The 12,666-nt window shown below is 43.5% G+C and overlaps 1 protein-coding gene across 2 annotated transcripts in view; it reads right to left on the bottom strand.

Annotated features, from left to right (window-relative positions):
* The window catches only part of usp10 (ubiquitin specific peptidase 10), a 30,305-nt gene that overhangs the window by 16,810 nt on the left and 829 nt on the right, over positions 1-12,666 (bottom strand). Inside the window, exons 2-5 of one of the 2 annotated variants that reach the window (XM_060871449.1) lie at positions 5,209-5,277; positions 3,643-3,688; positions 3,279-3,338; positions 254-1,450 (exon numbers count right to left, since the gene is read on the bottom strand). In XM_060871449.1, coding sequence (XP_060727432.1) covers positions 254-1,450; positions 3,279-3,338; positions 3,643-3,688; positions 5,209-5,277 — 1,372 coding nt within the window. The remainder of the gene's footprint in view (positions 1-253; positions 1,451-3,278; positions 3,339-3,642; positions 3,689-5,208; positions 5,278-12,666) is intronic. The other variant, XM_060871514.1, reaches the window with a different exon arrangement.

The raw sequence follows: 12,666 nt of genomic DNA, 5'->3' as shown, positions 1-12,666 counted from the left end.
AGGAGGATTTCTGAAACTAAAGCGGCGGCTCCGAGGAATCGGATTAATTTGAAGGGATCAAAAATTTTAGTGTGTGTGTGTGTGTGTGTGTGTGTGTGTGCACTGTGCTTAAAGAGAGTCAGAACAAAGGCATATTTCACTGGACGCGTATAACCAGTTAAGTTCTCTAACTAAAGCAGGATGTTTAAACATTACATTATTATGGCCGTCTCCATACAGACCAAACCCCTCCCTTTGCTGATCAATACGGTACCTGCCAGTTTTGGTGCCGCGGGGTCTTCTGAGACAGGAACGGGTTCCTCCCGAAAGTCGCACTGCTTCTCGGGCTGCTGTTCGGCGGCAGCGGCGGGAGCCGTAGGCACCGTGACGGCTGCGGCTTTCACCTCGACGTACGCCTGAGGTCCTCCAGGCAAAGGCTTGGAGTTGTGAAAGAGACTAGCCCAAGATTTGGGCGTGTTGGGGACAGGCGCCGTGGCAGGAGAGAGCGGAGAAAGCGAAGGTGCCTGGACCCCTGAGTCTGTGGGGGACGGGACTGGAGCAGCGCCTGCCGGAGTATCGGCCATGTCGAGTCTGGTGGCAGGCGACTGCTCTGACGTCCCGTTACCCTGGCGATCATCCTCGTCAGTAGTAGCAGGGTCGGCGATGAGCGCAGCAGTAGAAGGGGGAGGAGAAGGTGAGGATGTCGGGCAGGGAACGTTCCCATCACTGCCCTGCAGTTCGGGGCTCTCTACAGCGAGGGGTTCCGAGTGCTGCTCTGCAGTCCTGGCCTCTTCAGCATGGCCACCGCTCTGGGAGGAGGAAGAGGAGGAGGAGGAGGAGGAGGAGGAAGAAGAGGAGGAGGTTGAGGAAGAGGAAGCCACGACATTACCGTCCAACAAAGAGGCGGCTCCACTCGTCAAGTCCACAGAGGATCCATCAGGGCTGTCACAAGTCCTCTGATTGGTGGGCGGTCCAAGCTGACCTGTGGATGACGTGGAAGAAAGTGTGGAAAGGGTCAGATCGGTGCCAGCGTCTTCTGAACCCGAAGCCGGAGCGCTGAGGCCGTGTCCGTTCACCAGCCCCGTGCCGGTCACACCATCTACCGCCGCACCTCCGCTCTCGCAGCCCTCTAGGTAGTTGTAGTATCCCGGAGGTCGTTTTTTCTTTTTCTTGCGCTCTCGCTGGCCCAGGCCGCCGGAGACGCCGTCCACATCGGAGCAGGCCTGCTGGCTCTCCAGGGTGGAAGGCTCAGAGTCAGCGCAGTCCACGGAGTTGAAATCGCCCCCGTGCGAGACTCCGGAGCCCGGGCCGGTCACAGAAAGGGGTTTCGGAGCAGGCTGGCAGCCCAGGATGAACTCGGGAGCCTGAGGGTTCAGAGTGCTGGACACTTTGCACAAGGAGTCTTTCACCACCACAGGCTCTGAACTCATCACCTCATCCACGCCAAATTCGATGTGCTGGTAGTCCTCTCCTGCAGACGACACACCGGCGTTAGCACACACACGGACCTCGAGGGCCACATCGACTCCTGATAAACGTCGCAGAAATACAAAACTGAATCATTTCTATACACGTACACAAGATATCCGCCTTCAACTGAACGCTGAGACGTTAAAAATGCTAAGCTAAGTATCAGAAGAATAAAATCACTCATTTTTGCACTCATCCTCGTTTAAACAAACCGCATATACAGGCTGCTATAACTTAATTAACACAGAAACAACGTTTCTCGACACTATACGTGACTATAAACGGGTAGCGGTACCTACTTCTTTTTTGTGCTGTTACTGAACATTTTTATTGAACAAGATTTGACTTGAATACTTTAGATACCCTGTGCAGAATATATAATAATAATAATAATAAATAATAATAATAATAATAATAATAACATACACTCCCCAGATTATTATTATTAATGTTATTGCCCCGTTAGCCCAGGATAAGTCCGAAAGCAGGCTGTCGTGCTGCACTGTGAAAACCCGAAGCACCGAGTAAAGGCAGTTGGAAATAACACAAGAACGGCGTTAATTATTCTCAAACGCAACACTTAATATAACCAGCAACACTGCAAGCCACCAAAGCAATCAGTAAGGGAAAAAAGTCATTTAACTGTGAAGCGGTTCGGTGATTCGGTGTCTGCGCCGTCTGTTAGTATTTATTTAAAAAGGTTCATTCCAGGGCAGCAGCGAAGGACAGAAGGGTCATTAAGAGATAAGCAGGACAGGAGAGATCGCATCCCAAGGACACCGCAGATCTCGTAAGTCCTAACCGGGCTATTAGTGTGGGAACAGGGCTGAGAGTAATTAGAATTATGTTAAAAAAAATATATATTTGGATTAATTATTCTGTAGCGCTGCCTCTTAAGTGCTGTGCAGTGCGTTTTCAGGCCAGAGAGAAACCCGCTGGTGGTTTAAAGCATGCAAAGCTTCACAGATTATCCAGCAGGCAGAAATGACAGGGTAGAGTTGGAGAGTTGAGAAAGCGGCGTGTGTGTGTGTGTGTGTATATGTGTCTATACGTGTGTACGTATGTGTGAGTGAATGAGTGTGTATGTATGTGTGTGTATGTGCGTGTGTGTGTGTATGTATGTGTCTGTAAGTGTGTGTATGTGTGTGTGTGTGTATGTGTCTGTGCGTGTGTGTGTATGTGTGTTTATATGTATGTGTGTTTATATGTATGTGTGTCTCTGTGTGTGTGTGTCTCTGTGTGTGTGTGTCTCTGTGTGTGTGTGTCTCTGTGTGTGTGTGTCTCTGTGTGTGTGTGTCTCTGTGTGTGTGTGTGTGTCTGTGTGTGTGTGTGTCTGTGTGTGTGTGTGTCTGTGTGTGTGTGTGTGTCTGTGTGTGTGTGTGTGTCTGTGTGTCTGTGTGTGTGTGTGTCTGTGTGTGTGTGTGTGTCTGTGTGTGTGTGTGTCTGTGTGTGTGTGTGTCTGTGTGTGTGTGTGTGTCTGTGTGTGTGTGTGTGTGTATGTGTGTGTATGTGTATGTGTGTGTGTGTGTGTGTGTGTGTGTATGTATGCGTGTGTGTATGTGGTGTATGCGTGTCTGTACGTGTGTGTACGTGTGTGTGTATGTATGTGTGTGTGTGCGTCTGTGTGTGTGTGTGTATGTGTCTATGTGTGTGTATGTGTCTGTATGTGTGTATGTCTGTCTGTGTGTGTGTGTCTGTATGTGTGTATGTCTCTGTGTGTGTGTATGTGTCTGCATGTGTGTGTGTGTGTGTGTGTGTTTTAGAATCGAGGTTCTGCAGCGAAACACAAGTAGAACAAAAAGGCGACGTGCGTGGAACCCACAACTCACCGCAGACCTGCCGTCTCATTGATTCCGTAATGTACGGCACATCAACAGTGCAGTAACCTCCTGAATAATTAATACAAATCAGGGTCAATATCAGAACTGCTCCATTTTATTGTTGCTACTTTATTTTTTCTCTCTTTATTTTTTTTTTTACTTTTGTGGTGTAAAATCAGCTTCAAAATCACACATGAACGAAGAAAGAAAAAAAAAAAAAAAAACACCACATTTATTTCATACGGTTTTACAGTCCAGGAACGAAGGAGGAGCTCCTCACGATGCTGGAGGTCGACCAACAAGACGGGAAAACTGTGCGATATATCGTGTGTGTTTACGGTTGTTCAGAAAGGACTGAAAACGTCCGTCTTACCTGAGTTGAGAGTGACGCAGGAGGTTCTCTCGTTAAAGGGCGGGAGCTGCGTGTTTGGGAACAAAAGAGAAAACAAAAATATCATACGGCTTTGTTTTTATTTACGAAAAGCGCGCAAGTGTCGTTTAATAAACAGCTTTTTATTTACGACCGCTCACTTGCTCTTTATTCCCCACAGCTTAACCTTCACGTGTTAATGATTACACACAATATCCAAGTTATCTGGTTGTGTTTCATGATTTCAAAACGTTTCAGTCCTGCAGCAGGAGTTCAACACGTCTCATTACGCTTTAAAGTGTGTATCAATCCTTAATTTAAGGGTTTTATTTTTGTTAAAATACCTCTAACAATCTGAAGACCAACGAGATTTCTTCTTGCGAAACAGAGAAAGACGACAGAGTTTATCGGTCACGCCCGTACACCTGCTCTTATCCGCTCAGCCAATCAGAGAGCAACGTGACGGAGCTTCAAGTTCACGTCGGAACGGAAAGAAAATCTCGGATCTTATTAAATCTTCTGGGATTTTCAAGCAAAACCAAACGCAAAAAAAAAAAAAAAAAAACAAATCCAGTGGTTTTGCTGGTGGAAACACATCAATGACTGGTCAGTGGTTTAAGCTGGTTTGTGCTCTAATCATATAATGAGGTAAAATATATTTGCATTTTGGGCGGGAGATTGGATTGATATCCGATTCGCCAAGACGCATTTATGGGCCTTTTTAAACCTGGTCACTTCATGTGTTGTCTCTGATCCGATAGCTGTCTGATTTGTTAAAACTGTTCCATTTACATTAGGCCACATAAATGCGTCTCGGCGAATCGGATATCGATCCGATCTTTCTACTCCCTCCCAAAATGCTAATATATTTTACCTCATTTCCAGGGTAATTGAAATGGAACACACTTTGGTTCATGCGGTTTTCAGAACGCAATCAAAAAGACGAGGAGAAAAAACTCGTTACGACGTTTATGCTACAAAAAACATCGTTTACTGTTTGCTGCGTTTTCGCTGGCAGCAGCAGCGCGTTTTAAGACCCGACGAGACGCCTGTGTGAAAGATCACCTGAGTGACGTACTTCCGTTTGGGAGGAGTTTAGCGCTGACGTATGTGGCTTGAACAAACACATTCATTTACACCTGTCCAGTTTCATCTGAAACGCGTCCCAGACCACCTCCTGAAGGGGTTTGTACCATCGGATTTTCGGAACGTTTCGGAGGGCATTTAGACCTGGTCTTTTTACCGTCGGATAGATATCGGATCACAGAAAATGCAAGAAGTGACCAGGGGTAAAAAAAAAACCCTCGGTTTTCTCATGATATCGCTGCCGTATGATTGGCCGAACGGATCAGCTGAGAAAACGAGAAGCACGACGCTCGTCTCCAAAGTGACGTTTGTGATTTTGTTCTCGGCCTCTCGAGACTTTTGCGCCATTTTACCTTCACTTGTACACGCAGTTTCACATGCATTATAAACCAAAAAATAATTCAAACATCTTGAACATCACAAAGGACAGATGAAGAAGGAAACGAAGAACATGGATTTAATAAACAAAGTTGTTGTTTTTACCTCAACATAACAGCGAGGCGTCACAAAGAACTGATTGAACTCGTCCTGGCTGAACTCCCCGAAGATGTACTGCAGAAACAGACAGACAGATTTATAACGCGTTAATAAAACTTTCACATTTTAAAATCATCTAATCTAAACAAAACAAAAAATTAATTAAAAACCCCACACGATAATTAAATATAAAAACATTGACGTATCGCAGAACGCTTCGGAGATCTCGGGCATGAAATGCGGTTTTATAACAGTTACAAACTGATTAAAAAGAAATTGATTTTCACCACAGATTTTGTTTTCAAGAGATCATTCATTTTATTTGCGTCTAAGAAAATTTAGCGAGATATCTTACGGGGTGCCAACACTTACGGATCGGCTCTACCGTTTACGATCATTTTAACAGCAGAAAGTTTATTTATTTACTTTATTCTGGTGAACTTCACTCCCTGAATACGAGAGTCTCCGAGACCCAGGCTTTTCTCCACACTGGTCATGTTTCATACCTCACAAAAGCCTCCAGCATCATATGGTTGTTACGGTAACACCATCCGCACATCAAATCAAAAATTACTCAACAGAAATGTTCAACTCCTTAACCAGGAGTCCAAGAGAGCAAAACTGCCCGTGGTGTCTGGGTGGGAGGGGCATACTGTCGCTCTGCTGTCAATCATGGCTCCACCGGCCAATCACGAGCATGCGTGAGGTGGCGTATGAGAAACGCGGCTGACGGCGCTTTCCTCTGCGGGTGTTACGTGGCCTTGTGACGCAGCAGGAGCAGCAGTTTGTAAAGACAACAATCGGCTGGTTGGTTTTTAAGAGTTTTTGAAGAAGCCGGTGTTGGATTTTGATCTCGCAGGGTGGGAGCTGAGGGTGGAAACTGGTCTAAAGACTAAACTGAAATAGAAAACTGAGGGAAAATCCTAGATAAACAAAACATGTAGTCGAATCGAACGGGAATTTTTGTCTGAGGGAGATTTAATAGTGAAAAACAAACAAAATACACTGTTCATTTTGTAGAAGATTCCAGAAAGCACTGGGACACTCAGACAGAAGGAAATTCATCTCAACTGTTTTACTGGTGTTTGTGTGTGTGTTGTGTAAGTGAGTGTGTGTGCGAGTGTGTGTGCGAGTGAGTGAGATTGTGTGTGTGCGCGCGCGCGAGTGAGTGTGTGTGTGTGCATGAGTGAGATTAGGTGTGTGTGTGAGAGAGATTGTGTGTGTGTGTGTGTGTGTGTGTGTGTGTGAGAGATTGTGTGTGTGTGTGTGTGAGAGATTGTGTGTGTGTGTGTGTACGTGCTTTAGTCTGATGTGCCAAATGCTCAATTTCTATAAAAATATGGATATATAGACACACGTCCGTCTGTCTCTCTCTCTCTCTGTGTGTGTGTGTGTGTGTGTGTGTAGAAAGTTGTCAGATTCCTCGACATAACACCACTCGAGTCTCATCAAGCACACACACACACACACACACACTGTGCATTTGTAGAACTTACACTTCCAGGTCCACGTTTACGCAGCGATTCGCTCGACAATATAATGAACTTTTCTTCTTATTAAACTGGAGTGAAGGTGACCTCAACGTCATCCGTCAGTCACATCGATTCGGGTGAAAGGACGAGTCTCAAAGCGATGAGTCATGTAGGATCAGCACGGCGATACGAGTCAGCGATAAGCGACTCGGTCTCCAGAGCGGCGTTTAGAGCAGAACGACAGGAGCGAGAAAGATTAAAAGACGGAGGAGGAGATCGACGCTGCTGTGTTTCAAAACGCTGGACATAAAGATGACGATAAAGGAACTGAAATAATACTCAGACTGACGGTTTCGTATCAGACGCCGTATTAAGGACGGAGGTTGTGCACGTTTCACTCGGGAAGATTACAACCCAAATAGTGTGTGTGTGTGTGTGTGTGTTCCTTGTTTGTACAGATAACTTGGAAAATACACAAAAATAAATTTTATTCATTAATAAAAAAATAAAAAAAAAACTAGTCGTGTCCTTAGAAAGTGTCATTTTGTGTACATTGTACTAGTTTTTTGTTCCTATACTAAAAAAGAAAAACTATCGATTAGTAAAATACAAAGTAAACAAAAAACTAGTACAAACAATTTTAACTTCCGCAACTTTTAGTTGCAACAACTTTTAGCTCGCCGTTTGTTTTAACGGTTTCGGTCGAGTTAACGTTAAGTGCAGAACAACAAAAACAATAAAACTATTTGACTCGTTCCTTTGATACATGGCGACTTAAATTACGTTTTGTATCATGAATAATAAAACGTATAATACATTTTTAATAGCAAACTTTAATATTTTAAAGAGGAAATTTGTAATTGCAGTAAATAAAAGCAAACGTAAGAATCTTAATTGCTCATCACATTACACACGTTATTAGATTAGATTCGACTTTATTGTCGTTGTGCAAGGTACAAGTACAGAGCCAATGAAATGCCGTTAGCATCTAACCAGAAGTGCATAGATAGTTTATTTACAAGTGTCAGTGTAATAAATAAGGGTATGAGGTTATACAGAAGGTGTAGTAATATGTACATATAACAGAATAAGGGTAAATATAGTGTGGTTTTTATATAAGTATGAAGTGGTATATATTATTGTTATCGATAAGACGACGTGATCACGTGACCCGGCTCGAGTCCGCGTCATCGTTACCGTACATTTTAATACCGATTTCATTAAAACACTGAAACGTATTTCGCCGTGTTATTTTTTTTTTTACGGTGGAATTTCAATCTGTACAGTTTACAAAAATACACAATTCTAGGTAAAAATAAACAGGTTATTCCTGTAAGAACAGTGTGTGTGTGTGTGTGTTATTCTTTCCTGTTAAACTGGATGTTAAATAATCACGAATGTGCTCGGACCTGCAGGTACACAGACACGCTACGCTCTGTTCTTTCTTCACCTCGGCTGTTCTGTTAACCCGGATGGTGCTGTAGAATACGTTACCCCCGTACCAACATTAAAATTCTTACGATAACGTTAATGATAAACTACACCAACACACAGCGGACCGACGTGAAGGTCCAGTGGACGTCGTGGACGTTTTCACCTGCTGAAACGTTCGTTCGCTTTCCAGGCGCTGAGCTTCAGGATCTTTAAGGCCGCGCCCTGATTGGCTGGTTTACGGTCCGAGGCTCACGACGATATATTCTGGGGTCCGATTGCACGGATTTAAACGTCTTGCAGGTTTGAGCTTGTAGGTCCGTCTGTTTGCTCAGGTGCTTTCTAAATGCACCAATTCAGCAACAACTACAACAAACCACGTCATCTTGTTTTATACGTTAATCCTTTTTACAGGTTCATGAGGCAACGGGACAAAACTAACAGAAATCGGGCTGCATTCGGCACCGAGCGCGGTTAGGTTCGAGGACCTGAAACCTTAAACCTCTGTCAGACGTTGAAAAGTTCGTCTGAAGCGGTCAGCGCTGAGGAAACGAGTCAAATCTTGTGTTTATTTATATCTTGTGGTTTGTCACCAGTCACAAAGTAAAAGTACGCGTGTGCCGCTCAAGCGCCCGAGGGGGACTTACTAATTAACTTAATGGACATTAAAACGTTTGCTGTAAATAAACAAATCAGAATTTTTTTTTTTTTTTTTTGCTAGTGTTTAATAAACCTCATCACTAAAATCTTTCACTCACACACTACTATACGCTGTGAAATCTCTGCGAAAAAAAAAAAAAATGAAAGAAGAAAAAAAACCACAACAGGTTCGTCGTTTCCTCGCAGCGAAGCGTCTACACACGTCCCGCCTACACACTGAGCTCACTTCATTTATTTAATCCAAGCTTTAAATCAGCGAGACTTAAAAACTCTATTCAAAAACTTACACAATAAGGTTTTCACCGGAATACAACTTGCCGTCTACACGTTAACCAAACCGAAGGCTAAAAGCGACCTTTGGCCGTCTAAATCGGATCCTCTGCAGTTAACCTGCCTTCATCCAGGGGGCTATAATTAACTTCATCCTGATCGCACTAACCGACGTTAAGTCTAAAACCCCTCGAGTGCAGAGGGAGTTATTTAACCTGAAGAATAAATGTAAAATGTGAGCGAAAAGAAAGAAGTTGTATGTACGTAAATATAGATCGGACGTGTTGGAAGAAAAACGTGACACGGGCTCGGCGACCGTCGACGATAATCCCTCGCGAAAAGCCTCTTCGCATTCAAAGCACGTGAAAAGAGAAAAAAGAAAATGCAGCTGAAGCAGACGGAGCTCTGTGACGAAGCGGCGCTGAAACGGCACGCTGTAATCCGACGGCCTCTACGCCGACTCGCTAATACGGATCACAACAGAAAGAATTTCACTTTGCTTCTTTTCTGCAGGCGTGCCACACGTACCGCGCTAAGCTCCGCTCTCCCTCCCTGCTTGGAGAGAGGATTAACACAAATTGGCCATCTGTATTATTTGAACATGCCGAGGTGACGACACCGCGAACGACAGAAACGTGGCCGGGGGCAAAGTTCACACCGTAAGGATAAGAGGAGTTTAGGAATGGGGCAATGAAAAAAGTTGCTTAACAAATTTCCATATAACACCGATGCACAAAACTTCTGTGGCATCTCACACACACACACACACACGCTTATCTACCCTGACAGAGAGCGCCGTTGAGAGCCGTTACTGGACTGACTGATAAAGCATCTCAGCAATGACCTCACCCCTAAACACCACCCATGCTCGTAGTGCTTCAGTAAAGTGGGCGGGGCTTAAAGTAGCATCGCCTACTTTCCATGAGATCGCTGAGTGACCAACTAAAAGGTCCACTGGGGTTATTTATCATCAGGGAGAGAAAAAAAGATCATTTTAACAATCATCAATTTGATTCGGTGCTGGTTGATTTGACTGATTATTTTAAACACAGCTAACTATTAAAGACCACAAGGTTCCTTCAATCTCACAGTCAGTTTTCAACACCAGAGCTTAAGCAGGGCCAAAACTTTCGGCCTGAAAAGCGTACAAAAGAAATGAAAGTTGGAAGAGAAAGTAACCAGGAAGTGACAAAGTGAAAACACACGGTTTGAGAAACGGTTTAAGAGATCCCATAACAAGATAAGAAACCAAACCGCTCAGTGAGCATCGAGCTGTTTGTGCTGAAAGAAATGTTTCATTCCTGTTTATAACAAAACCTTTTGCCTTCGACTGTACGTGGAAAACAAAGCTATATAACTGAGAACTATGTTGTGTGTTTCTGTTACATGTTTAAGTGTTTTGCAAAGATACGTCATTTGTGTAGCGTGTCCGCATACCGGCTAGAGTTGTCGCATGTGGGCGTGGCCTGTACAGCAGATTTTTGTCTTTTCTAGTTGACTAAAATTTCTGCTCATGTTTTAAAAAACGTTTGTTCGACGTGTTTCATAAACATTTTATTTTTTCCTTATAAGGACATAGAATATGAAAAGAAGTGAGAAAACTTTATTTAGACGTCGTTGTCGGCTTCTTCTGGACTTTTTCCTTTGCCGCTGTCAGCTCTGAATTCTTGTCAATCTTGCATTCTGACAAAGTTTAAACAGAATTAAATATTCAGCCTCGTCGAGTCTATTACGCAACGCTGCGGTGCTGCTACGACGACACCCATCAGACACGTTTCCCGTCCTTTTCTCTGCTCATTTGTTTGTTTTTTCCCCCAGGACCCAACGGTGAACTCCTCTCTCCCCCCTCCCTCTAATGTGACACTGAAACAGCTCGGGCATTGCTCCATCGCTGGCAGAGAAGAAAAAAAAAAGGTTATGTCAGCGGAAACCATCATGCAGCCGTTAATAGACACATAACCCCAAGCAGCTCATGACAGAGCTGAAGCATGCAACACCCTGCGAGCGTTTCAGGCATTCGCCGAGGCAGAGCGGACGCTATCGTTTACACAAAGTTGAATCGCGAGGAATCTTTAACACCCTAAATGGCATCTCTGAGCTAAACGACTAACCGAAGAGTTTTCATGGTACTAACCGTACCATGAAAATGTTACGTTACGTTAGAGATCCTATAATGTGTTATTATAGTATAGCGTTATTTATGTCTGTAGTTTTGAGAGTCACAAACAGCTGGAACCAAATTCCTTGTGTGTGAACACTTGGCCAGGATTCTGATTCTAACTCTGATGCACTTCGAAGCAAAACTGATTCAAAGTACTTGTAAATATTTGCAGGTTACTTTACGGATTAACATTTATCTACGGCTTGTAATTGAAATAAGCCACACCCCTATTTCATCCTACACCCCGGTTCTCACCCGATCGAGCGCCGGTTAGAAGCGTGATTTCCTTTTGAAACAGGAAGTCGGCCTGGCGCTCGACTTGATCCGCACATAGGCCGATAGCCGCTCCTCTCTCTCGTCTAAACAAATTAGAGTAGTTTAGAACTAATTAATTAAGCACAAAAAACACGGACGGGTTTAACGAGAGCCGTTTTCCCGTCGACTTTATCGAGAACGTCGTAGAGAACAGGATACGAGATGTTTAAGCTACGCCGTATAAGTCTGAGATGAGGTTAACTGCCTGTCACCAAAACCCACAGGAAACATCTGAACGATAAAGAAAGTTAATAAACCTGACTCAGTGAAGATGAAGTGACAGCAATATATATATTCTGTTGATGGAAGTCATGGACAGAAAAAAAGACAACAGCGTGTTCGAACGGTGACAAACGGAGGAGAAAAAGGGACTGTTGAACTGTTAATAAACAGCTGGTGTAGAGCAGGACACTTCCACAGGGACACCACACAGAGCCTACAGATGTATTGGATAGACACAAGACAAGTTCAGGATGAGTCATCAAAAATCCAAAGGGGTTTTTTTAGCCAAAAGTTTGTTTTGTTCTGGGTACGTGATTATATTTGTGAACAAAGGGACAGGCACAAAAACCCCTTATTTTAAATGCAATTAATTTCGTCTAGACTAAAAATATCCAATAAGAAACGACTTCATTATGCAAAAAAAAAAAAACTGGAACAGAAAAACTTAAGCAAATAAATATAAAGTTCTTAACAACAGCATGGCATGAAAGTGATGTATGGACTCTCAGGTCGTCAGACAGTCGAGTTAAACATTATATATATTTATATATCAGGAGTTTATGAGTAATAAACACAGCTAAAGTGAGTGTGGATAATTCCCTTATTTAACAGAGAGGGTTTAGCACAGGACCGTTAGTAAGTAGCTTTAAAGAAGAACGATTACACGTTTTTAATGCTAGTATTTCAGGACAACACGGAAAAGTCGACTACAAAATAGTTTTGAGAAATAACGATGTATGACTTTGGATAAAAACTAAAAAAAAATAATCTCGTCCCCTGAAACCATACGGGCCTTAAACACTGTCAAGTCATTAGCTAGCTAGTCACACATCGGCTAACATCTGAACCCGTCTCTGACTAACACTAACTGGGCTTTAAAACTCGTTTCCAACTGAAATATTCTCTTCTTGTCACGTCGTAGGTTCATAAAAC

The sequence above is a fragment of the Tachysurus vachellii genome, chromosome 1 (genome assembly GCF_030014155.1).
Source record: "Tachysurus vachellii isolate PV-2020 chromosome 1, HZAU_Pvac_v1, whole genome shotgun sequence".
NCBI lineage: Eukaryota > Metazoa > Chordata > Actinopteri > Siluriformes > Bagridae > Tachysurus > Tachysurus vachellii.
Note: the sequence above shows the minus strand (reverse complement) of the source record. Positions and strands in the feature narration are given on the sequence as shown.